We start from the raw sequence: 26,022 nt of genomic DNA, 5'->3' as shown, positions 1-26,022 counted from the left end.
GGTGTTTAAGGACAGACTGGATGTGGCATCAGTGCCATGGGTTGGGAACCACAGTGGGGTTGGATCAAGGGTTGGACTGGATGATCTTGGAGGTCCCTTCCAACCCAGCTGATTCTGTGATTCTATGATTCTGTGATTCTCTGATTCTGTGATTCTATGATTCTGTGATTCTATGATTCTGTGATTCTATGATTCTGTGATTCTATGATTCTCTGATTCTATGACACTTCCCTGAGCGATCCCCAGCTCCATGGGGCGTTCACCATTCCCGGTCCGCGCGCCTGGAAATCCCACAGCACGACAGAAAAGGAGCAAGACAAGGCAAGGGGGAAGGGGGTGACCGGGCACTCACGTTCACACTCCTCCACATCCAGGTTGAACTGCTGCAGGGCCCCCAGCGTGAGCTGCCTCACCTCGGCCTCCAGCAGCAGCTGCAGCAGCGACGTCGAGAGGTGTTTGCAGGCAGACATGCAGGCGGTCTGGGCCACCTTCCCCTGCAGGGAAAAGGGACACCTGGTGAGGCCAAAAACCCAAGGAAGAATTCCCTGCACTGTTGGGTGAAGTCGGATGGAGAGCAGGTACATAAAGGACATTTAGCACAAGCACACAGAGTAGCTGTTACAGTCTTATAATAATGGCTAATTATCATATCTAACCATCACATTGTGGCCCAAAAACTCATCATCCCCCAGGCTGCCCCCAGGCTCTCCTGTTAGACACCAGATCAGTGATTCTTGGGTCAGAATCACCTTGTGGGGAGTATGTGTGTGTGTGTGTGTGGAGGGGGAAGGGATGGGTGGAACCTCACCGAGGTGAGGTGGGGTCGTATCCCTCATGGAAGCCTCTGGAATACACATGGAGAAGTCCTGGAGTAGCTTCCAGTCACAAACAGCCGGGGAGAACTATAACACAACACAGCTCCTGCAGCCTCTGACCCAGTTCATATGGGGACAGTGAGGACACTGCCCTATAACACCCCACAGCTCATATGGGGACAGTGAGGACACTGCCCTAGAACACCCCACAGCTCATATGGGGACAGTGAGGACACTGCCCTGTAACACCCCCAGCTCACAGGGACAGTGAGGACACTGCCCTAGAACACCCCACAGCTCCTGTAGCCCCTCTTCTCCTGGTTCCAGAGCAGAGGGGCTCCAGAATCCTGGAATGGTTTGGGTTGGAAGGTATTTTAAAGGCCATTCATTTCCACCCCACTGCCATGGGCAGGGACACCCTCCACTATCCCAGGTTGCTCCAAGCCCTGTCCAACCCACCCTTGGACACTTCCAGGGATGGAGGAGCCACAGCTTGGTTCTCTTCTTGACAGGTAAGGTTTGCACAGGTCTGCACCACATATCAAACCCCTAAAAATGGGGAAATCCTTTGGCACAAGAGCAGATTTCCACCCAAAGCCTCGGGAACAATCCCAATGTCTGCGTGCACAGCCCCACGGCGACGTTCGCGGATCGCGGTGCTCCCCTGACAACAGCTCCAGCAGGAGATTATGTCCTCAAACACACACAAAAGCCCTTTAACACGCTTTTCTGAACCCAAGGCGTGGCTTAGGAGATCTCACCCACTTCTACAGGCGCTCCACAAGTTGTGTTTAAACTGGGATTAAAGTTTACCCCGTGTCTCCAGCTCAGCATCACCGGTTTCGTTACCGCGGCACGGAGGGATGAGCAAGCCTTTGATGCGTGTGCTGGGAAGTGTGTTTGTTTTTTTTTACCACCAGCTCTGCAAAGTTCTTTTGGGTCTTCAGGCCACATTCATCTTCAGCAGGAGGGGAAAAAAAAATGCATTTTTTATTTGGAAAAAAAAAAAAAAAAAAGAGCCAGGCCGTGAATTATTGAGCAGGGTCCTCCATCTCCGCTGCTCCGAGCCGCTCCCAGGCTCGGGAACGTTCATCACTCACCTCCAAACAAACACCTGCACTAAAATGAAGATGAAGCACAGCAACCATAAAGTTTAGCAGAGCCCTGGTTTGTTGTGGGTTTTTTTTGTTTTTTTTTTTTTTTTTTTTCCTTTTGCTTTTCATCATTTATTTGTGCTTTTCTGACACATTTGGTTATTTAAAACACGGCTCGTGCCGATTCCTCATCCCCGAGCGCAGCGGGAAGCGCGACACGGCCCCAGCGTGATTTTTCTTCATTACTTCCAACAGACACTCGAGTTTTTGCTGGGGCAGAGTGGCTTTCACAGAATCACAGAATATCCTGAGCCGGGAGGGACCCTCAGGGATCAAATCCAACTCCTGGCCCTGTCCAGACACCCCAACAATCCCCCCCCATCCCCGAGAGCGTTGTCCAAACCCTCCTGGAGCTCTGGCAGCCTTGGGGTTGTGCCCACTGCCCTGGGGAGCCTGTCCCTGCTCACAGAGAGCAGAGGTTGGAGCTGCCCCTCCTCTGCCCCTCACACAGAAGCTGCAGACTACCATGAGGGTGGTGACCAGGGACAGCACCCAGGGAAGGGCTGGAGCTGTGCCAGGGCAGGCTCAGGTTGGATCTCAGGCAAAGGTTCTTCCCCCAGAGGCTGGTTGGGCACTGCCCAGGCTCCCCAGGGCAGTGGGCACAGCCCCAAGGCTGCCAGAGCTCCAGGAGGGTTTGGCTGATCCTCTGGGGCACAGGGGGGGACTCTTGGGGCTGGGCCTGTGCAGGGCTGAGGGTTGGACTGGATGGGCCTTGGGGGTCCCTTCCAATTCAGGATATTCTGGGATTCTGTGAGGTCTCCCCTCAGTCTCCTCCTCTCCAGCTGAACAGACCAAATGCCTCAACTGCTCCTTGTGTGGGTTCCCCTCCATGTGCCCCTGAGCAGAAGACCCAGATGGAAGCAGAGATGAGAAAGCAAAGCCCTGCAGCCACACCCTGGGGCTCCCACCCACACTGGCCATGGGGGGACAGGGCTCCTCACCCTTCCTGGATGAGCAGGAGAAAAACCCAAGGAGTAGCTCACGCTCCACATCAGCAGGAGTTTGCACGGAGCACTGCAGTCCTTGGAGAAGCCTTGGAGGTGAATCACAATGGTTTGAGTTGGGGGGACCTTGAAGACCATCCCATTCCACCCCCTGCCATGGGCAGGGACACCTTCCACTAGACCAGGTTGCTCCAGCCTGGCCTTGGACAATTCCAGGGATCCAGGGGCAGCCACAGCTTCTCTGCCCAACCTGGGACAGGGCCTCCCCACCCTCCAAGCCAGGAATTCCTTCCCAAAATCCCATCAATCCCTGCCCTCTGGCACTGGGAAGCCATTCCCTGTGTCCTGTCCCTCCATCCCTTGTCCCCAGTCCCTCTCCAGCTCTCCTGGAGCCCCTTTAGGCCCTGCCAGGGGCTCTCAGCTCTCCCTGAAGCCTTCTCTTCTCCAGTCTGACCAAGCCACGTGCAGGACCTTGATGACCTTCCTGAGCTTTGCAGTGCTCCCATCTCCAGCCTGTCCATTCCCATTGGATGCCATCCCTTCCCTCCACCTTGCCAACCACACCAAGGACAAACCCCAGGAAGGTTTTTCTGCCCCACTGCCAAAACTTGCAGAGGAACAACCACCTTGGAAGCCAAGCAAGGGGCAGATCAGCCCACGTGGAGGCACCTAAAGGGTTTTCTACACTTGCTTTGTGCAGGAACTCCTTGTCCAGCCAGACCTGCTGTGAATGACAAGTGACACCCCTGGGAGGGCGTGAAGAGGAGCAAATAATCGAGATGAAATGTCAAGTTAATGAGCCCAACACGGGGAAGGTGGGATGGGAGAAGTAATTTAATCATCAGGGCCTGACAGCACCAGGACTCATCGAGTCTTCACCACCCAAGTGCCTCCAAGTGGCACCTCAGCACCTTCTTTGTGACTATTTTTTACCACAACTCGTTGCAGAGATGGTAAAGGGGGTCCAGCCACCAAGGTCAGTACCAGCTTCTGGCTCAGCCTTCCCTGCTCCTTCCTTTTCCACACAGGATTCACTCAGGCCCAAAACTTTTTGAAGGTAAAAATCTATATTTCACCTTTGAAAACCTGGAAGCTGAACCTTCTCGGGCCAACTGAGACCATGACCTTTGTTTTCTATTATTCTTAAGGTTTAAACACCTAAAAGTCTTTCTTCTTTAAAAAAAACCTAAGGGCTTCCTCTTAAAGAACACAGATGCCTGAGAGTTTAAAACCAATATTTCTGGATGGAAGGCAAAAGTATATAAAGGTATTCCCCCCCCCTTTTTAAGCATTAATCCATTTTTCCTTATATTTACTATCAGAGACCTTGGAGATGCCACAGGGCTTTCAATCACTGTGTTAAATGTCTGCTTAGAGAAAGGAAAGCACCACCAGGGATGACCAGCATCTCCTGCCCTGGGCACCAAGATTTAAAACCCTTCCCAGAATTTATGGTTCTCCCTCCTTATAAATACGACTGAACCCAATCCTTTCCTGCCTCATCCCCGTGCTCGACACAACCAGTGCCCACTTAAAGCAGCTCCTGATAAAATCAGCAGCGCCTTCTGAACATCAATTTTAGACTTTTTTTCCCCAGAAATAGAGTGGGAAATGTGCTTGATAAGCAGCTGCTGTTGACAGGAGACAAACCAGCACCTGGACACTGATATATCACCGCTAATAAGCTGCTGCCGCCAGTTGTTTGTATTCCCACCTGGAATGGTTTGAGCTGGCAGGAATCAAGCACATCTTCACATCACAATGCGCTCATCTTGGCTCTTTGGAACTTATTTAGGATGGATTTTCACTTCACAGTGCTGGTTTTTCCCCCCCTCTGGTTCATTTTTCAGCTGGCAGAGCGCGGCCTCGCCCGCCCGGCACGGGGACACGCGGAGCCGAGCGGGTGATGGACGTGCTTTCCAGCAGCCTCACCTCCCTCCCAAAATCATTAACTGCCCCACCCAGGGCGGTGGTGTCGGGACATGTGCCTTGGGACAGAGGTGGAGCAGGAGCAGGATCTCTCCAATGTCATCCCGGCTGTCGGAGCTCCTGGGAAAGCCCCGGGCTCAGAGGAGCCGCCATGCTCAGCCGGGACGGCTCCGACCTCGTGCCAATCACCCTGATGGTTTTTTGGGAGCGTGTGGCGGAACGGGGGCACTCCCAAAGGCTCTCCCTGTGCCAGCCCTGAGCAATCAGGGAGTTCCATCCTGATCCTGCTCCCTGACGTGGCTGCAAGCCAGCTCCATCCTTGTAATGCCGAAACAACTTAATGGAACAGTGTGGTGCCTCCAGCCCAGGAACAACTGGTCTGTCACAGAATCCCACAATATGCTGAGCTGGAAGGCACCCACAAGGATCACCCAGTCCAACCCTCAGCCCTGCACAGGCCCAGCCCCAAGAGTCCCCCCCTGTGCCCCAGAGGATCAACCAAACCCTCCTGGAGCTCTGGCAGCCTTGGGGCTGTGCCCACTGCCCTGGGGAGCCTGGGCAGTGCCCAACCAGCCTCTGGGGGAAGAACCTTTGCCTGAGATCCAACCTGAGCCTGCCCTGGCACAGCTCCAGCCCTTCCCTGGGTGCTGTCCCTGGTCCCCCCAGAACAGAGCTCAGACCCTGCCCCTCCTCTGCCCCTCCTGAGGATGTTGGAGACACCAGTGAGGTGTCCCCTCAATCACAGAATTACACCCTGATCCTACTCCCAGCCTGGCTCCCAACCAGCTCCATCCCTGTCTGCATTTCAGAAACAACCTGACTGAACACTGTGGTCCCTCCAGCTCAGGAACAATTTGCCTAAAATCCAAGATAAGGTTTGGAGAGGGAGGCAAAGGAGGAGGAATTGCAACCACAATCTGAAATCTCTGCAGACAACAGGGAAACAAACACCTCAAAGTCACCAATCTCTGCTCATTTATCAACTTCACAGAATCCCAGAATATGTTGAGCTGGAAGGGACCCACCAGGATCATCCAGTCCAACTCCAGGCCCTGCACAGGCCCATCCCCAAGAGTCACACTGTGTGCCCCAGAGGATCATTCAAACACTCCTTAACTTGACAGAAAACCAAAGAGCTTCAAATCCCTCACAGCAATTCCAGAGACAGCTCTGAGGGGTCACTCATTTATTTAAAACCTCTGTAAATGCCACTAAAAATGACCCGGATTTGCAGGGGGGTCGGGGTGAAAGTTGATGGTTCTCAATGGCCAAGACACCCAAGCACCTGCTTGGTCTGACCTTCAGTTCAAACAGAGGAATTCTGAGCATATTATCAAAGCAAAATCCATGGATTTAGGGTTAGGTTTGGCTTTTAATTTAGGATTATGGTTTGTTTTGAGACTCAGATCAGTTTGCAATCACATTTCTGGCACGGAATCCCTCTGACCACAACTTTCTTTGCCACTGGTGTTCCCACGACACCCCTCAGGGTGACAGTGCCCTCCCTGCCCTCCCAAGGCAGAGACATCCAGGACATCCAGGAAACTTCCTTGTGGCCATGGGAAGAAAGGGAAGAGCCAAACATCTGCAGCTCTCCCAGAGGTGCAACCGAGAGGCACCTCCCAGAGCACATCCCCATAAAATCACTGAGGTTGGAAAAGACTTCCCAGATCATCAAATCCCCCCTGTGCCCGATGCCCACCTTGTCCCCCAGCCCAGAGCACTGAGTGCCACGGCCAGGCCTTCCTGGGACACCTCCAGGGCTGGGGACTCCAAACCTTCCTGGGCAGCCCCTTCCAATGCCAATGTCCATGGGCTGCCCCCCATGGACCACCCGGCACGGGGCCCCCCAAGCAAATCATCCCTGAGGAGATCCCCCCTGCATCATCTGCTTTCATCTAGATTTGATCCTTGGGCAGCAGCTGGAAGCCCCTGGATTCCCAGGAGGATGGGATGGACCACAGGGAAGGTCTGGAGCCGGCCCTGCTCCCGGGATTTGTTTGAAAACAGCCAATCTGTTCCCAATTAGGGAGAGGAAACGCCGAAAGGCTGCCTTGTTAATTAAGGGACTTGCTATCAAAGGACTCATTAAAAGCTACTGAAATGGAAGGGTTGTTAAAATAAACATCCATTAATCTTAACGTGCAATCAGGAATAAGCTGCCACTTCCCACCTCGTGGCTCCATCCCAGCACCCTGCAGGAGCACCTCTGGTTTTCACAGAATCGTGGAATGGTTTGGTTGGAAAACACCCTAAAGACCATCTCATTCCAGCCCCTGCCAGGGGCAGGGACACCTCCCACTAGCCCAGCTTGCTCCAACCTGGCCTTGGACACTTCCAGGGATCCAGGGCCAGCCACAGCTTCTCTGCCCAACCTGGGCCAGGGCCTCCCCACCCTCACAGTCAGGAATTCCTTCCCAATATCCCCCTAAAACCACCCTCGTCCAGCTTGAAGCCAAAATGGACGCAAAAAACATGGAGTAACCCAAACATTTTGGGAATCCTATTTGTGTTTCCCAAAGCAAATCAAGGCTCTCTCCCGGTCGCCGTGTCCACCCTCGGACACTTCCCGAGTTCCTTGGTGCCAAGTAGAGCCTGGCCTTGGACACTTCCAGGGATGCAGGGGCAGCCACAGCTTCTCTGGGCAACAGAGGAGGAGGAACCTGTTGGTGCCTCCTGCTTTTCCCCACAATCAGGTGGGATGTGGTCACTGAAGTGCCAACACAAGTCCCGCTGTAGCACGGGGAGCTCTTCCACCAACTCCCCAAGGAATTACCGCGGCTTTTCCATGGAAAACGGAGCCTGACAGGCCTCAAACGGGCTCAGAACTTCCAATCATTTTTCATTTTTTTTTTGCTACCAACAAAAATTTCCTTTTCGTGCACAAAAGCAGGCAGCACAAAAGCAGGCCACAAAAATGCAAATTCGTCAATATTAAATGTCCACTCTTCTACAAACACCCCAAGTTGTCCCAAAAATTTCAACACTGGCTTTGTTGACTTTCCCAATTCCTAAGGCAACAGTGGAAGGGGGGATTTTGCAGGAGATGGAAAGGTGATGGTGTAAAAACGAGGAATTTTTTGGTGGCACCAACCCGAGAGGAATCCCGGCGGATCCTTCCCGTGTGGGCACTTCAGTCCCTGCAGAACCTCCCACGTCTCATCTCCTGCTCCAGATGCCTCTGGATCCTCTTGCTGCCCACACCACAGCCCCAGATCCGTGGGCAAATCCAGCAAATCGGCTCTGGTAACTCGTGAGTGGAAATTTGGCTGGTCCATGCAATCCTGATTTGCCTTTTTTTTTTTTTCAAAACCAACTGTTCTGCAGTCACTGAAAACGGCAAAAAAACCCCCAAAGCATCACCCCGATACATTAACACTTCCCAACCAGTCAACCCAAAGGTACAACAAGTACATTTATAAATGTTTTTAAGAGGTTTACTTAAGAAATAAACCCCTCATTAATTGCCCAGAAACCCGTTTTCAATTGGACAAAGCGTTTTGTTTTTTTTTTGTGGAGGTTTTTCGTTGCTTCCTCCTTTTTTTTTTTTTTTCTGGCTTGTTTCGGGGGTTTTCGGTTTTGTTTTAGCTAAAAAAAAAAACAAACAACACCAAACACACAAAACCACATTAAAAAAATCTCCAAATAACCCCCCCCAAGCCAAAAGCTGTGGGTCTGCACTCAACAACTTGCAAATAGATGTGTCTCCAGGAAAAAGGGACACGTGAGAGCCCCAAGCAGGTCAGATGGTCAAGGAGACCAAGCCTGGTGGGTGGGTCAGTGCCACCTCAAACAGGGTGGTCTCCAAAGATGTCCCATCTGAAGGCTGGAGCTCAGTTGGCATCGATGACCACTTTGGTCACCAGGGCAAGTATCAAGAGAGCAACTCTTAATCAGCTAATTCTATTTTTTTTTTGGCTTTAGCACCCTTATTAAGAGGAAGAAACGGCCTTTTCCTCCCCAGATTGTGTTATGGAAAGAGGACAAGAGGAGACAAGTCCCTGGTTTCCAGCAGGGAATGTGCTCCAGGCTGAGCTTAACTCTGTGTTAGACTCGACCCATGTGGGACACGAGGGGTGAGTGATGTGTGAACATCAACAGCCACCCATTTCAGCCACTGCCAAGCTCCATATTCCACCTCTGGCTCCATGAAGTCATCCCAGGAGCTGAACACTGAGGCCATTGTGTGGATTTATGGACTTGGAAAAGGCAACTGGCACCAAGTTACAAGTCGACGTTCACGTGGTTTTTTGGAATTTGCCAAGGAAAAGAAGGAGAAAACCTTCCAGCCAACAAGGGAAGGCTGGCCATGAGCAACGTTTGTGGGTCAGGGCTCCTGAGCACAGAGCAATGCCTGCTGGGGAAAGGGATGATCCTCTGCCTTGGACCCCTGGGATGCTCCTCAGCCTTGGACTCATGGGATGATCCTCAGCCTTGGACCCTTGGAATGCTCCTCAGCCTTGGACCCCTGGATGCTTCTGAGCATTGGACCAATGGGATGTTTCCCAGCTTTGGACCCCTGGGATGCTCCTCAGCTTTGAAACTCGGATGTTCCTCAGCTTTGGATCCCTGGATGCTCTTCAGCCTTGGATCCTGGGATGCTCCTCAGTTTTGGACCCATGGGATGCTCCTCAGCCTTTGACCCTTGGGATGTTCCTCAGCTTTGGACCCCTGGACATTTCTCAGCCTTGGACCTGTGGGATGTTCCTCAGCCTTGGATCCCTGGATGCTCCTCAGCTTTGGACTCCTGGATGTTCCTCAGCCTTGGACCCCTGGGATTCTCCTCACCTTGGACCCATGGGATGCTCCTCAGCCTTGGACCCTTGGAATGCTCCTCAGCCTTGGACCCCTGGATGCTTCTGAGCATTGGACCAATGGGATGTTTCCCAGCTTTGGACCCCTGGGATGCTCCTCAGCTTTGAAACTCTGGATGTTCCTCAGCTTTGGATCCCTGGATGCTCTTCAGCCTTGGATCCTGGGATGCTCCTCAGCTTTGGACCCATGGGATGCTCCTCAGCCTTTGACCCTTGGAATGCTCCTCAGCTTTGGACCCCTGGACATTTCTCAGCCTTGGACCTGTGGGATGTTCCTCAGCCTTGGATCCCTGGATGCTCCTCAGCTTTGGACTCCTGGATGTTCCTCAGCCTTGCACCTCAGGGATTCTCCTCACCTTGGACCCATGGGATGCTCCTCAGCATTTCCCAGGAATAAGAAGGGCCTCTTTCCCCCCAGGACCTGCCGTGCCAGAAGTGACCTGATGACCCAGAGTTTGTGGTTTAGCAGGACGATCCATGTTCTGGGCAGGATGATCCTGGTTCCCCGGGCTGGGAGCAAGGCAGGTTGTGGGATCTATGGAAGAAGCTTCGGTGCCACGGGAAAATCCCCAGGCTGAAGACAATTTTTCCCGTTGTAGCGTTTTCTGAGTGAAACTGGGAATTTTGGACCTCTGCTGACTTTGACCATCCCAATCACACCATCGCTGCTTCCAGAGACAACTTCCCAGCACTGAGACACCTCAGGTTCACCACAGAAAACCTACAAAGAGCAGCAGTGCCAACAAACACAATCCCAAGTGGAATTTGCCTCCTGCAAAGCCCCACTCCCCCAGAAAGCTGAAGAGCCCAAAGAGCAGCTCCAACCAACCTGGAAAGCCACCATCCCTTGTCTGGAATGGGACAGCTTTCAGAATCCAGGGAAAGCTGAGCACGAGCCCACATTTTAGTGGCTGCTTTCCAGAGGTATTTAAAAAAAAAAAAAAATCCACGGGGTGTCACTGCCAGGAGTAAACATTTACCACTTCTCTGCTATTTTTGGGGATTAAAGGGAAAACAGGCTGCCCCGGATCCGGCAGCACGACCAGCGCACGGCAAAGGGAGCTCCCAACAGGAGCAGAGCAGATAAAAAAAGGGAAAGGTGGGGGGGGGGGAATAAAAAAGCAAACACGGCAATTATCCAGCACCACAGAAAATAAACCAGCCCGCTACCAAACCCCCCCTCACATTCCAAGAAAAGAGGAAAAAACCCCTGGCTGTGTCCAAGGTGCCCGAGGTCAACGGCTGGAGGTTGTTTTGGCTGGAGCTGGTGGGAGCTCGAGGTAGAGGGGAAATCACATCAGGGGCGATGGTCACCACCAGCTCCTGCAGACGGAGCTGAAAGTGGCTTTTTAAAAAATATATAATGTTGGTTTATTCGGTTTGGAGGTTTTTAATAACAGTCTGCAGAGTTACCAGCCCCATGGAAAGGTTTTTCCTACATCAAGGAGTCCTGCACCTATAAACTGCATCTACTCACAAGCAGGAGCAACTACACCCCAAAGCACAACTCGAGGAGTTTGTAACCACCTAAAATTGTGGTATCCAGGATACCAGAGGCTCTGGGACAAGGCCGTGCTCAGGAACATGGGATTCTTCCCTCTCGGACTGTGCTGTCACAGTCAACAAGCCACAGCTACTTTATTATTTCTTTTCTTTTTTTTAAATAGGAAAATAAATAAACAGGAGGAAGGGCAGGGGGTGGAGGAGGGAAGTCCCTCGGGATGCAGCTGTCACCACCGAGCACAGGATCGTTCCTTTGAACCCTTTTGGAGCCACACAAACACCCAACCGGGCAGAGACCCCTCGTTGGAGCTCCGGGGTTTGCAGCAAAGCTGGGAGGCTGCTGGAGGGGGGTATTTTACATATGGACATAAGCAAAAAAAAAAGCCCAAGGAAAAGGAAGATTTCACGGTCTGTGTCTTTTTTCCTTGCACAGAATCCCGAGGCAGGGCAGGATATTTTTAATTTAGTGGGTTTTAAGAGTCTAGAGCAGAGAAAGTTGTGTGCAAGGCTGGATAGTCCCTGTGTTGGAGCATCCAGTGCTGTCTGGTCTCTTGGGATGCTCCAGAGATTGCTGGAAGGAGTTTCACACCAGACACAGGAAAGTTAGGGATAGGACAGCATTATGCCTTGAGAAACTCTAGGAATTAGAGGGTTTATCCTTGGAAGCCACTGGATTTAACTGCAGACTCATTAATCATGTAACCACCTGATCCCAACGTTCCCACCAGGAGCAACAGAGATCCTGCCCCCAGGGTCCTGTTGGTAGCCTTTCCCTGGAACTAAATATTAATTTTCCAACATTTCCATGTGTTCCCGAGCAAACACTGCAGGAAAACACGAGCAGCAGACCAAGGAAGGATGGGGAGCCAGGGGTTGATCTCTTCTCCCAAGGAACAAGCGACAGGACGAGGGGAAAGGGCCTCAAGTTGCACCAGGGGAGGTTTAGGTTGGATACTAAGGAAAATTTCTTCATGGAAAGTGCAGTCAGACTTTGGAACAGGCTGCCCAGGACAGTGGTGGAGTCCCCATCCCTGGAGGGATTTAAAGTCACGTGGATGTGGCACTTGGGGACAGGGGTCAGTGGTGGCCTTGGCAGTGCTGGGGAACGGTTGGACTGATGATCTCAGAGGGTTTTTCCAACCTCAGTGATTCCACGAGTCCACAGAGTCATGGAATGGTTTGGGTTGGAAGGGACCTTAAAGATCACCCAGTTCCCACCCCTCCTGCCATGGTCAGGGACACCTTCCACTAGCCCAGGTTGCTCCAACCTGGCCTTGGACACTTCCAGGGATCCAGGGGGCAGCCACAGCTTCTCTGGAAAATCCATTCCAGGGCCTCTCCACCCTCACAGCCCAGAATTCCTTCCCAATATCCCATCCAAATCTCCCGTTTTCCAGTGGGAAGCCATTCCCCCTTGTCCTGTCCCTCTAGACCCTTCTCCAAATCCCTTCCCAACATCCATCGAAATCCACCCTCTTCCAGCCTGAAGCCAAAACGGACACAAGAAACACGAAGCAACCCTCACTTTTTGGGGTCCTATTTGTGTTTCCCAAAGCAAATCAAGGCTCTTTCCTGGTCCCTGCGTCCACGATCCGGGACTTTCCCAGTCCCTTGATGCAAAGCAGATCCGTGGCCCGACCGTGATCGGAGCGCGCGGCTCCGAACTGGAACGAGCGAGACACACACACACAAAAAAAAAAAAAAAATGGACATATTTCATCCTCTTCTTTTGTGGCTTTTATTTTCTTTTGTCTTCGCTTTGGGAATAACATTCTTTCCATTGGGAAGAGCCTGATTTTCCATTAAATACAAAGCAGCTGCCATTTTGGAAACAAAAAGTTGATTAAACACAGATTTTTATTTTTTTTTGTATTATTATTTCCTCCCCCCCCCCAACGTAGGAAGAAGCGAGAGCCACGTTTCTTTCAGCTGATTTATCAGGGCAAAGCATCTGCCAACCATGGCAGTGGGAAGACTTGAAAGAGAGGGAATGGGATCATCTTTCCCGAATAATTTTATAATTATAATTTGACGTTGTATAAAAGGGGAAGGATCCCCAGGCTTGGAGCGTGGTACCCGTCCCCCAGGACGCTGACACCGGGGGTTCCTCACCCTTCACACATACAGGGATGCTCCAGATTCCCGATTTACGCAGATTCCTGCTGGCTGGGATGCCGAGGGAACGTCGGCGTGACGTACGGATGTCGGGGGGGGAAACGCAACCAGCACGCGGCTTAAGGGCCAGATGTGGAGCAGACTGGAGAAAAGGATGAGCTCCAAACACCAAAAAATAAAAAAAAAACAAACCACCCACTCCGTGAGCCATCAAAGCTCCATCCAGCAGATTTTCCATGTTCCAAGCAGACCCGATCCGTGAGTGACCAACACAGGCGGCATCGGAACCTTCGACCTTTTCCCAAAAACTAAATCATGTGTTGGATTTTCAATATTTAGGTGTTATGCTTTAAAGAACAGGGAGAAGATGGAAGAAACGGAGAGATGGATGGGGAAAGCTGTAGGAATCAGTGATACTTTGGTTTTTAATTAACCCCCCGGGTTCTCCTTATTTGGGGCCCTTCGTGAAACACGGTGGAGACGGATCCCGGAGACCACGAGAAATCCATAAGGATTTGCTCTTTTCAAGGCTTTTCCTCTGTTGCTATTACATCCAACCAAGGCTGGAATATCCAGGGAGAACATAGCTCTGTGGAAAGACACCTGTGATGGTGGATCTGGTGTCCTTCAACCACGCCGACGACACTCAACCGCGCCCGCGCCGCTGTCGGCTCCGAACGATGATTCGGAGCAACCAACTCTGCTCCAAGAACCCTCATTCCAAGTGATCCCTGCACAGGGACCCCAAAGGACATTGCACTTGAATTTGGGCTCCTCCAGGGCAGGGGGGGTCTCCTCCTGTGGATATTTTAAGGAAGGTAGCAGAGGGTTTGGAAGAAGATTTGCTGTTCATCGACGTTCCCTTTGAACATTCCCAACTTAAGAGCCTCGGAAGAGCCAATGGATGAAACCAGAGGAAAGCAGAAAGTCTATTATTTCACTTAAATTCCCTAAAGCATAAAAAAACCCCAAACTAACCCAAACTTTATCTTCGGGTAGGATTTTTGGAAGGTACAAGTCGAGGAAGGAGAAGGAATATTCGGATTCCTTACTCCAAAGGATGGATTTTTGCCAAATCCCCCATCCCACAACATCTCCTTCTCGGTGGATGGAGGCGCATAAAAAAAAAATAAGCGTCAAACAGCTTAAAAAATCCAAGTTTGGGAACTAAAAATCCGAGCCAAACGTGCCAAGGTGACCCCACAGAGGGAAGCAATGCCCAGGGAAGCGTGAACACCCTGGTTTCGAGGATTTATGGGACTGGGCATTTGAGCTTCAATTAATTTTCCAAGTGCTGAAAGCAGACAAGAAACCATGTAATTACAGGATAACTTGGCTTACCCAGACTCAGCTTAAGCGGCGCTCCCGGGTTAATCAGAGGTCAGCGTTCCCCCAGCCAACCCCGCTAAATCCATGGGATTTGAACGCTCTGCTCTTTGCCTTAAAGCAACCGCCAGTTCTCATTCCCACCCCTTCGTTTTGGGAAGCATTTGGGATTTTGGAGGCACTTGAGAACACCAGGAAAGCCCTGCTCCAGTCCATCTTCTCCCTCTCAAAGCACCTGTGGTTTAAGGGAATTTTGCCCAACCTTCAAGGCAAGCTGGCCCAAGCCACCCCTTAGAAAGACTTGGATCACCTCTGGAGAGCAGAGGAAACCCCCTGAGGACCATCCAGGGAGGATTTGGGATGCTGCTCATGCCCTGTCCATGTCCACATCTGGGAAATTCACTTTTTTTAACACACATCTGTACCTACAACACCAAGAAACTTCCAGGATCGGCCACGACTCCTTCCCACGTTAAACCCTTACAATCCTTCCCTTGTCCTGCTGCTTTGTGCGATCCAGTTTTTAGTTTTTCACCTCTTGCAGACACGCAGATCGGCGATTTACTCCCACCAATTAATCCCAACTACCTAAAAGGACTGAAAATTAGGAGGGTGACGAGGAAAATTAAGACTCTGTGGCAGTAAAGAACAAACCCAACTACGAGCAGCCCGGCAAAATCCCGCCATGTAACGGGATTACTCCATCCCTGACCCTTTCCAGGGGAGCTCCAGGTATTATTTTCCATTGATTTACCTTAATGAAAGCAAAGCCCCCCTCTCTGTAGGAAGCTGACTCCAGAGCTGTCTAGGCACTGGATTCAATTAAAGGAATAAATACATCTGGCTTCGAAATGGCTGGAATTCTGGAAAAGCCAGAGGCGGGAGAGCTCTTTGAGTCTCTCCCTCGGAGGCTGCGCCCCGAGGACACCACGGAGGGTGGGTGACACCCAACACCACTCCTGGAAAGCCAGGGAATCTTTTCACCCCCAGTTCGGGGTCCAGGGGGAGTTGACGACCCTTTTCAGCCCAACCTGTCAGGCCTATGAGGCATTTAGGGCCTGTGGGGTGGGTGTATGGGGTCTACGGGGTTAGTGAGGCCTATGGGGTGTATGGGGTCTATAAGGCCTATGGGGCCTATGGGGTGTATGGGGTCTTTAGGATTAGTGAAGCCTATGGCATCTATGGGGCATATGGGGTCTATGGGGTTAGTGAGGTCTATGGGGTGTGTGGGGCCTTTAGGGCTAGTGAAGCCTATGGAGCCTGTGGGGTATATGGGGTCTATGGGGCCTATGGGGTATATGAGGTCTATAAGGCCCATGGGCCCCCCTCCCTATAGGGTTAGTGAGGCCTATGGGGCCTTTAGGGTTAGTGAAGCCTAGGGCGTTTATGGGGTACATGGGGACTATGGGGTTAGTGAAGCCTATAAGGCCTATGGGGTATATGGGGACTATGGGGCTAGTGAGGCCTAGGGGGCCTATGGGGCTAGTGAAGCCAATGGGGCCTATGAGGTATATAGGGTCTATAAGGCCTATGGGGTGTATAGGACTATGGCATGTATAAGGTCTACGGGGCTAGTGAGGCCTATGGGGTGTATGGGGTCTTTAGGGCTAGTGAAGCCTATGGGGCCTGTGGGGTGTATGGGGTCTATAGGGTATATGGGGTCTATAGGTTAGTGAGGTCTATGGGGCCTGTGGGGTATATGAGGCTTATTGGGGCCTATGGGGCTAATGAAGCCAATGGGGCCTATGGGGTATATAGGGTTTATAAGGCCTATGGGGTCCATAGGGTCTATGGGGCTTATGGGGCATAGGATTTGGGGAGGCACTCTGAATTGGAGGGGTGGGAGGTCAAAGGGCACTTGGGGGCTCCCCAGAGTGCCAGGGGAGGAGAGCAAGGGGTGGCCCCGGGGTGAGGGGTGGGGATGAGAGGCTGGAGGAAGAGATGGGGAGGGTGAAAAGACCTCGGTTTTGGGGGGTCATAGGGCTTGGGGGGAAACATGGACACTGGGGGGGGGCGCCCCAAATTGTGGAGGGGAGGAGAGGGAAGGAGCTGGGGCTGGGAAGGGGTGAGACTGGGATGGAAGGGTGATGTGGGGGCTCTGCAGGGCAGAGGTCCTGGTGGGCGAGAGAGCAGGGTCGGGGCTTTGGGAGGGGGTCAAAAGGGGGATCCTGGGAACTCCTGACCCATCAGCCTCACCACAGGGGATTCCTGGAGCATCCCTGCCTGTTCCCTGGCTCCAACCCTCCCAGCTTTGATGGGAGCCGGCCCCAAACTGCTTTAACAAGGCTCTTTCTTCCCAGAAGCTGGTGTTGATTTGAGCCCTCGATGTTGACTTAGAACCCCCCGGGTGCCCAGAGCCTGTAAATGCTCCAGGCTTAGTTTCCAGGAAAAAGGGGGACAAGCATCCAGCTGTGGCGTGGAATATCAATGTTTCCAAGGCAGTTCCAGTGGAGAGCAGGGGTTAAAGGCTGGGAAGCAGAAGCTGGGATTGAGGCTCATCTCACACCGACTAAAATCCAAGGCAGGCTTTGCTCACACGTGCCTTGGTTTGCAGCCATGGGAATAGAGGAAACAAGGTGGCTCAGGAGCACCTTGTTTGCGATCTATCCGTGGAAATGCCGCGAGGATTTTCCTCCCGCACATGGAACAAGCAGAAATGACGATTACAGGGGGTTGTTGAACCAGAAGGTTGGTCCTAAAGGTCTCCTTCACTTTTTTTTTTTCTGTGCTGATTGCCCTGATCCACACAAGGAGGGAGTAAAGGTCAAAGATTCACAGTGGCTTTGGGATAAAATCATAGAATCATGGAATGGTTTGGGGTGGAAGGGGGCCTTAAAGATCATTTAGTTCCACCCCCCTGCCATGGGCAGGGATACCTTCCACTAGCCCAGGTTGCTCCAAGCCCTGTCCTTGCACTCCAGTCCAAGGGAAGGCTTAGTGGTCCAAGCTCCCACTTGGAGCACTTAGACCAGGAGGAACATCAGGCTGGAATTCCCAGGGAGGATTTCTCTGCACAGAATACAGGCGGGATTTTACGAACACCTTTTCACTTGCAAGCAGAGGGTGAAGGTCTCCATCATGCTTTCCCTAATAACAGGCATTTCCCCTAATCCCCTGCAAATTTAAGGGGATAAAAGGAGCCATTTAAATGTTCTAAAATCAGCAATTTAGCGATGCCACTGCGACAACACATTTGTGGGCGACCCGTCGGGAAGGAAACCCCTCCCCTTGCTCTCTATCACAGGATCACACAATCATTAATCCTATTGATTTAAACTTTTAATCACTCTTTTCCTTTCCTCTTTTCTGTGAGGAAGGACCTTTTCTGGTTCAATTCCCCCCCCCCCGACACTGGAGGTGAGAGCAGAGCAGACCAGACGCGCACGACACACAAGCCTCGTACTCACCGACATGGTAGAGTGGGCATCTACCTCCCCCTACAGAGGACAACACAGGGAGGTCAAAGTCAAAGGCAGAAGAGAAGCAAAGCAACAGGAGAAAGGCAGAAAGGTTCACAGTGGTCATTTTTTAGGCCCCTTTGTAGCAGCGGTTGGCAAAGTCATTAAGAAAGCAAAATACGGGCCCGTTCGACCTGGGTTGAGGAGGGAGAGGAGGAAAATAAAGGACCACGAGAGTAGTTTTAAGTATCATGGAATGGTTTGGGTTGGGAGGGATCTGAAAGACCATCTGGTTACACCCCCTGACATGGGTAGGGACACCTTCCACTAGCCCAGGTTGCTCCAAGTCCTGACCAACCTGGCCTTGAACACTGACATCCACAGCTTCTCTGGGCAACCTGGGCCAGGGTCTCACCACCCTCCCAGCCAGAAATTCCTTCCCAATATTCCATCTATCCCCACCCTCTGGAAGTGGGAAGCCATTCCCCGTGGCCTGTCAGTCCATCCCTTGTCCAAAGTCCCTTCTCCAGCCTTCCTCCATTCCCTGCCAGCACACATTCCTGTGCCTCGGCTCTCCCACCTGGAAGTGATGGATGTCAAACCCTAGTGAGTGACAGCCGGGATCAGCTCCATAAAAACTTGCTCAGCCCTCCCAAGGGCAAAGGGACCTTATTTAAGCACTGCCAGGACTTGTGCAAACCCAAAGAAGGTGACTTCGGTGCTCACACCACGTTTTCATGACAGTTATTTTCCACTTGGGTCCCTCCCAACGTGGTCGAGGCTGCGGTTGGTGCAAAGTTCAAGGCATTTCACCTCCACACACGGTGCCCGGGCTTATAAATATTACAGGGGGATTTGACTTTTTAAAATAAAAACATAGGTAATCGTTCTGTCGAAAAAGAAAATAAACACTCGCAGAGCTCTTTCTACCAGGGCAAGAGAGCTGCCGGGGTCGGCGCGTTCGCTCGCGAGCGGGGAAGAGGTGCCAAGAGAAGGCGAAAAAACTCGTGGCTCCAGCTGAAATCTGTGCCTGCCATCTGGCAAAAATAAGCAGAAAAGGGGGAAAAAAAATAGGGGGGGGGGGAAAGAAAGGGGAGAAAAAAAGAAGAAAAAAAAAGCCCTTTGGAGAGTTCGCACTGAACTGCTCCGGACGGCAGAGGTTGGAGCTCGGTCGATCGCTGAAAGATTGCTTCCCCTTCCCGGGTCAGCATCACCTCTTGACCTGCCCTGATTACCTTCCAAAGGAGGTTATCGAGATACAAGACTAACAGAGGATTAAAGGAAACTTAAAATAAAAACAAAACACCCCCCTCGCCCCCCCCTTCCCCTCAGCCCCGCTCCCCTCCCCCAGGAAAACATCCTTGCTTTGTTAACCTGACAGTTCCCGGGAGGTGTTGACACAACCCTCCATCTCTGAGGAGCTTAATGTCAACAAATCAGTGTGTTTGGAGTAGCCCTGTCAATGCGATTTACATTAACTTGTCTAACAAGAAATAAAAACAACAATCAGCCATCAAAGACAAAGGGCTTTTTCAGTCATTCTTTTCAAAGTATCAGGCTGGAAATGTTCATTTTTGGAGGCCGTGGCCCTGCCGCTCGCTGAAAACCAGAAACCACCTTTTTATTTTTTTTTTCCCCTCTTTCTCCTGAAATACTTGGGGGGTTTTTTAACTCGATTTTTTTTTTCTCCCCTTTAAAAAACCTAGTATTTTCTTTTAAGGGAGCCCCGAGCATCCCATATTAATAAAGCTCCACAGCAGCAGTAACCGACTCTCCCTGGTTAACTCAGGAAGAGGTCGGCCTGGAAAGCCAAAATGTTAATTATGCTTTGATTTCCATCAGCGCTTTTATTTGCTTTGAGACTGTTTCGGGCACTTAGAGAAGCATTTTCAAATTGTGGCTCTAAACCACCATGACAATTCCATGCAGCCCTGGAATGCATCCCGAAACCCCGGGAACTTCACCGTGAACTTTTCCTGCCCCCACCCCCGGCACACGCTGTACCCACCCGACGTGCCCGGCACCCGTCCCGGAGCAACGCTGCAAAATGCAAATGAATTCCAGGAATTCCCAACATCTCAGTGGTTCTCATCATCTCCCACAAGGTCTACTCTTGATGCTCTAAAGGAAAAATTAGGGATGGCAGTTCCTGCTTGAACTCCAGAGGAAGAGGAGACTCTTCAGGCAGCTCCACGAGCCGGGATTTTGGGATGGGTGGTTTTTTTGCTGCTTGAACCAGGTGACCTGGGTGCCCAGAGAGGTGGGTGGATGCCCCATCCCTGGAAAAATTCAAGGCCAGCTGGACAGGGCTCTGAACAACCTCAGATGTGATGAGAATCATGGAATATTCTCAGTTGGAAAGGACGCACAAGGATCAGAGTCCAACTGAATGGTCCATATGGGGATCTGATCTAGCTGAAGGTGTCTCTGCTTATTATGGGGAGTTGCACCAGATGACCTTTAAAAGTCCCTTCCCAAAATTACTCTGTGGCCTCCAGTGGTCCTTCAACCATTACAGAATCAGAGAATCATGGGATATTCTGAGCTGGAAGGGACCACAAGGACCAGAGAGTCCAACTCCCAGCGGAACAGCCCATAAGGGGATTTCTCTTATTGAAGATGTCTCTGCCTATTATGGGGAGTTGCACCAGATGACCTTTAAAACTCTCTTCCCAAAATTATTCCACGGCCTTCAGAGGTCCTTCAACCATTAGAGAATCACAGAATCATGGAACATTCTGAGCTGGAAGGGGACCCACAAGGATCAGAGAGCCCAGTTCTTAAGGGAATGGCCCACGCAGGGATCTGATCTAGTTAAAGATGTCCCTGCTTATTATGGGGTGTTGCACCAGATGACTTTTAAAGGTCCCTTCCCAAAATTATTCCATGGCTTCCAGAAGTCCCTCAACCATTGCAGAATCACAGAATATTTGGAATTGGAAGGGACCCACGGAGTCCCACTCTTAGGTGAATATCCCACACAAAGATTGAACCCCCAACCCTGGTGTTATCAGCACCCTGCTCCGACCAACTGAGCTCATCCCAGGGTTTATTTTCTGGGATTCCTAATAAATCCAGGGAAATTTCAGGCATTCACACATCCCAAAAGGGAAACACAAGACCCAAATCTTGGCTGGGAGCTGCCTTTCAGCTCACTCAGCACCTCTGCTCCTCTTCACTCCCTCTCCAAAACAGAGTCACGTGGATCTTCCAAGGCCACTTGACCTGCCCTGGGTGAGTGGGAGCCTTGACCCCGGGAAGGTTTTCCTGCCACTGGGACAATGGGATTCCTCCCACCCATCCCAGGGAGGGCATTTCTGCAGGCTCAGGGCTTTGGGCTCAGTTCAATCCCAGGATGGAGCTTTTTGGGGAGGATAATTTGAGCGCCATAACCACCGACGTGCCCAGGCCGGGGTTCTTGGAGCAGCAAGTGAAGGTGGAATTCCGGGTGGAATTCCAGCTCCTGACACTTTCCTTCCAAAAAAACTGCAGCTTCTAATACCAGGAAAAACACTTTTCGCTTGTTAAAAATTGTGTAAATTCAGGAATGTACCCAAATATCAGCTCTGGAATGTGGTGGCAGCTCCAAAGCAGGAGATGAGAATGGGAAGGGATGGATGGAGCTGCAGAAAGGAAGGAGAAGATGCTCCAAGGATGCCTCATCCAGGGATGGGGCACTTGCTTTTTTCCAGGAGACACTGGAAATCCTGGATTTTAGAGCTGCACCAGGCTGAAAACTCATTTCCAGCAGGGAAGCAACTCCTCTTAAATCCCAACACCACAGTGATTTATTATTTGTGTGTTATAAAAAAATAAAAGGAAATAAAATGAAATGAAATTTTAAAAAAGTAAAATATAATATAATGCAAAATAAAGTTTAAAAAGTAAAATAAAATAAAATGAAATAAAGTCAAAGAAAATAAAACAAAACAAAATAAAACAAAGTAAAATAAAGTAAATAAAAATACATAAGAATGCATAAAATAAAATAAAATAAAAATACATTAAAATACATAAAATAAAATAAAGTGAAATAAAAATATATAAAAATACATAAAATAAAATTTAAAAAGTAAATAAAAACACATAAAATAAAATAAAGCTAAATAAAGTAAATAAAAGTAAATAAAGTAAATAAAAATACATAAAATAAAATTAAGTAAATAAAAATACATAAAATAAAATAAAGTAAAATAAAGTAAATAAAATACATAAAAATACATAAAATAAAATTAAGTAAAATAAAGTAAATAAAAATACATAAAATAAAATTAAGCGAAATAAAGTAAATAAAAATACATAAAATAAAATAAAGTAAAATAAAGTAAATAAAATGCATAAAAATACATAAAATAAAATAAAGTAAGTAAAGTAAATAAAAATACATAAAATAATAAAAAAAATAAAGTAAAATGAAGTAAATAAAAATACGTAAAATTAAAGTAAAATAAATATATCTTTTATCCTATCATTAGCTCTACTGCTCACATTTTGGGCTGGATTTGGATCAGCAGTATAGAAGCAGTTCCACCTTTCCCCAGCAATCCTGAAATATCCTCTTGGAGTTGTAATTCACCCTTTCTGGAGACTGTTCCTTCTCCCCTCTCACTCTCTCCTGTCACAGCTGAAGCTCATCCCACATTTTTGGTGCTTTCCCAACCATCTCCATCATTTTCCTGCCTGGCTTTAGACACGTGGGGGCTTCTACACAACTTATTTCCCACATTTCATCAGCAAAGGACAGGAATTTCAATGTCTTCCTAAATAAGCCACTGGAAAAAGATCCTTGAACCCTAAAAGGACGAAGAACCAGAGACACCAAAGGATGTGGAGGCCCTTTTAGGTCCACCCTGGTTCTTCCTGGCTTGTTCTCCCCCACCAAACCTGCAAGGGGAGAAAGGGACCCACCAACAACGGGCATTGGTGGCGTCTCCACACTCCTCTGAAGGAAGAAATTCCAATATATATCAAAAATTCCCGGAGCCACCTCTCCTACAAGGCTTTGGAGGAGACCCCCAGCTCCCCACAGCCCTTGGCAGCATCTCCCTGAGGGGCCTCCCCGGATCCCAGGGCTGCCAGGAGCCTTCTCCTCAGCTGGGTCCTGCCCTTTGGCCACAACAACCCCCGGCAGCTCCAGGCTGGGCCAGAGGGGCTGGAGAGCAGCCAGGCAGGAAGGGAGCTGGGAGTGGGGATGGACAGGAAGCTGAACAGGAGCCAGAGTGTGCCCAGGGGGACAAGAGGGCCAATGGATCCTGGCCTGGCTCAGGAACAGGGTGGCCAACAGGGCCAGGGAAGGGATTCTGCCCCTGGACTCAGCGCTGGGGAGGCCACCCCTGGAGTGCTGTGTCCAGTTCTGGGCCCTCAGCTCAGGAAGGACATGGAGGGGCTGGAGCAGGTCCAGAGGAGAGCAACGAGGCTGGGGAAGGGACTGGAGCACAAGTGCTGTGAGGAGAGGCTGAGGGAGCTGGGGGGGCTCAGCCTGGAGAAGAGGAGGCTCAGGGGAGACCTCCTCACTCTCTGCAACTCCCTGACAGGAGGGGGGAGCCAGCTGGGGGTTGGGCTCTTTTCCCAGGCAACCATCAGCAAGACAAGAGGGCTGGGTCTTGAGCTGTGCCAGGGGAGGTTTAGGTTGGAGATTAGAAAGAATTTCTTTGCAGAGAGGGTGCTCAGCCATTGGAATGGGCTGCCCAGGGAAGTGGGGGATTCTCCATCCCTGGAGGTGTTTAAGGACAGACTGGATGTGGCATCAGTGCCATGGGCTGGGAACCACGGCGGGGTTGGATCAAGGGTTGGACTTGATGATCTTGGAGGTCCCTTCCAACCCAGCTAATGCTATGATTCTATGATTCTATGATTCTATGATTCTATGGTTCTATCCATCTCGGTGCTTTTTAAAGCAATGAGTGTCCTCCCAACCCCCCCAGACAATCCCAATTCACTCCAAGAGGAAACATTAATATTTAAGGAAGACAAATTGCTCCAGGTCCAACCTCATCCATCACCGTGGGCTCTCTCCCCGGCCTCATCTCTCCTGCTGGTCGAGCTCCACGCTCCGCTGCAGACACCAATCTCCCTGTCTAATCCCATTAAGCATTCCCAGTAGGATTCTTGGGAGTGGTCTCCACCCCTGTGGAGCATCATCTCCCTTTTCTTGAGGAGAACTCCAGCCATTTCCAAGCACCTCCTGGCTCCGGAAGGCCCCCACACGCGGGCCACGCTCAGCCACACTGCCCAGATGCCAGTGGAGGGGACTTTTTGGCAACAAACCTGGACGAGAAGATGGATGAAAGCCCTTCCAATCCCTCTGCACAGGAGGCAACACTTTATTTAGCAATTTATTCCAGAGATAACAGAGCTAAGGAAGCCCCTTCTCCCCAGCAACACCAGGAAAGCCACTTCCATTTCCCCTTCCATCCACAGCAAATCCTCAGCTCCACCCTGCTCCCAGACCTTCCTACTGGGAATGGGATGGCCAAAGACAGGAGCACAACTTTGGGGCTGTAACACCTCCTAAAACAGCACTGGAGGGCTGGAACAACCTTCCAGAAGAGGAATCACAGGGAACAAACAAGTAGGATGAAGGAAACCACCGCTGGGGACTGTTAAATCTTCTCTTCCTGTTTATACCCAACCTCATGAAAGATGCCCAGTGTGCCCAGTGTGGGCACAATCCTGGGCACCCAGGAACAACAAATAAATCACAGGCCCAGTAAAAAAGATCTGAAATTTGCTTTTAGAACAACTAAAAGCAGAGTTCAGTGGATTTGCTGTTCCAAAATACCTGCTGATCCCAGATCCTCCTCCGGGTATACCCAGACAGCTCAGAACAAATCTTATTTAAAGAGGGGGGAAAAAAAGCTTTTTGAGCAAAAATTAAACTCCCTGATGATTCTGTTTTTCCTACCCAACGAGACACTACTCAGCCAAGTGCAAAAAGCAACACAAACCACATTTTTGATGGCAACAACAGCATAAACACACGGGGGTATTTTAGACAGCGGAGAGAAGAAAGAAACACAGGCTGCCTTCCAGCGGAGCAGGATTTTGATGGAAGGCACCAGTGGCTTGACAAACACTTGGAAATGTATCTGTAGTTCAAATAAGACACTCAGAGAGAGGATATCTTGAAAAAAAGAAATGCTGGATGGCCATCAAGCTGAACGTTAAAATAGCCAAAATCACAGAATGTGCTGACCTGGAAGGGGCCCCCAGGGATCATCGAGTCCTGCACAGGCCCAGCCCCAGGAGTCCCACCCTGTGCCCCAGAGGATCATCCAGACCCTCCTGGAGCTCTGGCAGCCTTGGGGCTGTGCCCACTGCCCTGGGGAGCCTGGGCAGTGCCCAACCACCCTCTGGGGGAAGAACCTTTCCCTAAAACTACAGGTGGGAAGTGAAGGATGACCCTCTTGGTCCACGGTGGGCTGTGATGGTGCCTCAGCTGTGTGTAAAGAGACCTGCAAACAACGGGGGAGACTCTCAGGAAACCCAACCCTTGGGAACACGTGAAATATGCGTTACTTTAAAACTGGATTATTGTTTTTTACATCAGAACCGACAGCACGAGGCCCCGTTTCCACCACACACCATCGAGTCCGAGCAACCCGGAATTCCAACAACGCCGTGGGATGGCTGGATGGGAACAGGAAGGGAGTTGGCGGCGGCGCCTTACCGGGAGGTGGGTGAACACGGCGAAGGTGCTGCGCAGGAAGCCGATGAGATCCACCAGGTAGTCGCTGGCCCGGCTGCCCGGCTCCAGGGCCATCCAGTCGTAGTCTGCCAGCTGCAGGAACTGGTCGATCTTCTGGTTGAGGTTGGTGTAGATCTCCTCCTCGGCCGCGTGCCGGGCGTCCTGCGAGGGACACGCTGCGTGGGGTGGGGTCTCCACACCACAAATCCTCCCTCTCAGGCCCAAAGGTGGCACAACCCGAAGCTCAGGGAGCACCCACGAGGCTGCTGAAGCCTCAGGGCAGTCAGGCTGGTGGGACAGGTGCCACTGGCTCCAGGGGGATTCGGCCTCTGAAGCA

General features: G+C 50.8%; 1 protein-coding gene across 1 annotated transcript in view; it reads right to left on the bottom strand.

Annotated features, from left to right (window-relative positions):
- The window catches only part of LOC114001550 (exocyst complex component 6B), a 137,965-nt gene that overhangs the window by 90,565 nt on the left and 21,378 nt on the right, over positions 1 to 26,022 (bottom strand). The window contains exons 8-10 of the mRNA XM_039389656.1: positions 25,668 to 25,847; positions 18,008 to 18,037; positions 353 to 494 (exon numbers count right to left, since the gene is read on the bottom strand). Coding sequence (XP_039245590.1) covers positions 353 to 494; positions 18,008 to 18,037; positions 25,668 to 25,847 — 352 coding nt within the window. The remainder of the gene's footprint in view (positions 1 to 352; positions 495 to 18,007; positions 18,038 to 25,667; positions 25,848 to 26,022) is intronic.

This window comes from Pipra filicauda, unplaced genomic scaffold (assembly GCF_003945595.2).
Source record: "Pipra filicauda isolate LSUMZ 115617 unplaced genomic scaffold, ASM394559v2 scaffold757_size155077_pilon, whole genome shotgun sequence".
In the NCBI taxonomy this organism is placed as follows: domain Eukaryota; kingdom Metazoa; phylum Chordata; class Aves; order Passeriformes; family Pipridae; genus Pipra; species Pipra filicauda.
Note: the sequence above shows the minus strand (reverse complement) of the source record. Positions and strands in the feature narration are given on the sequence as shown.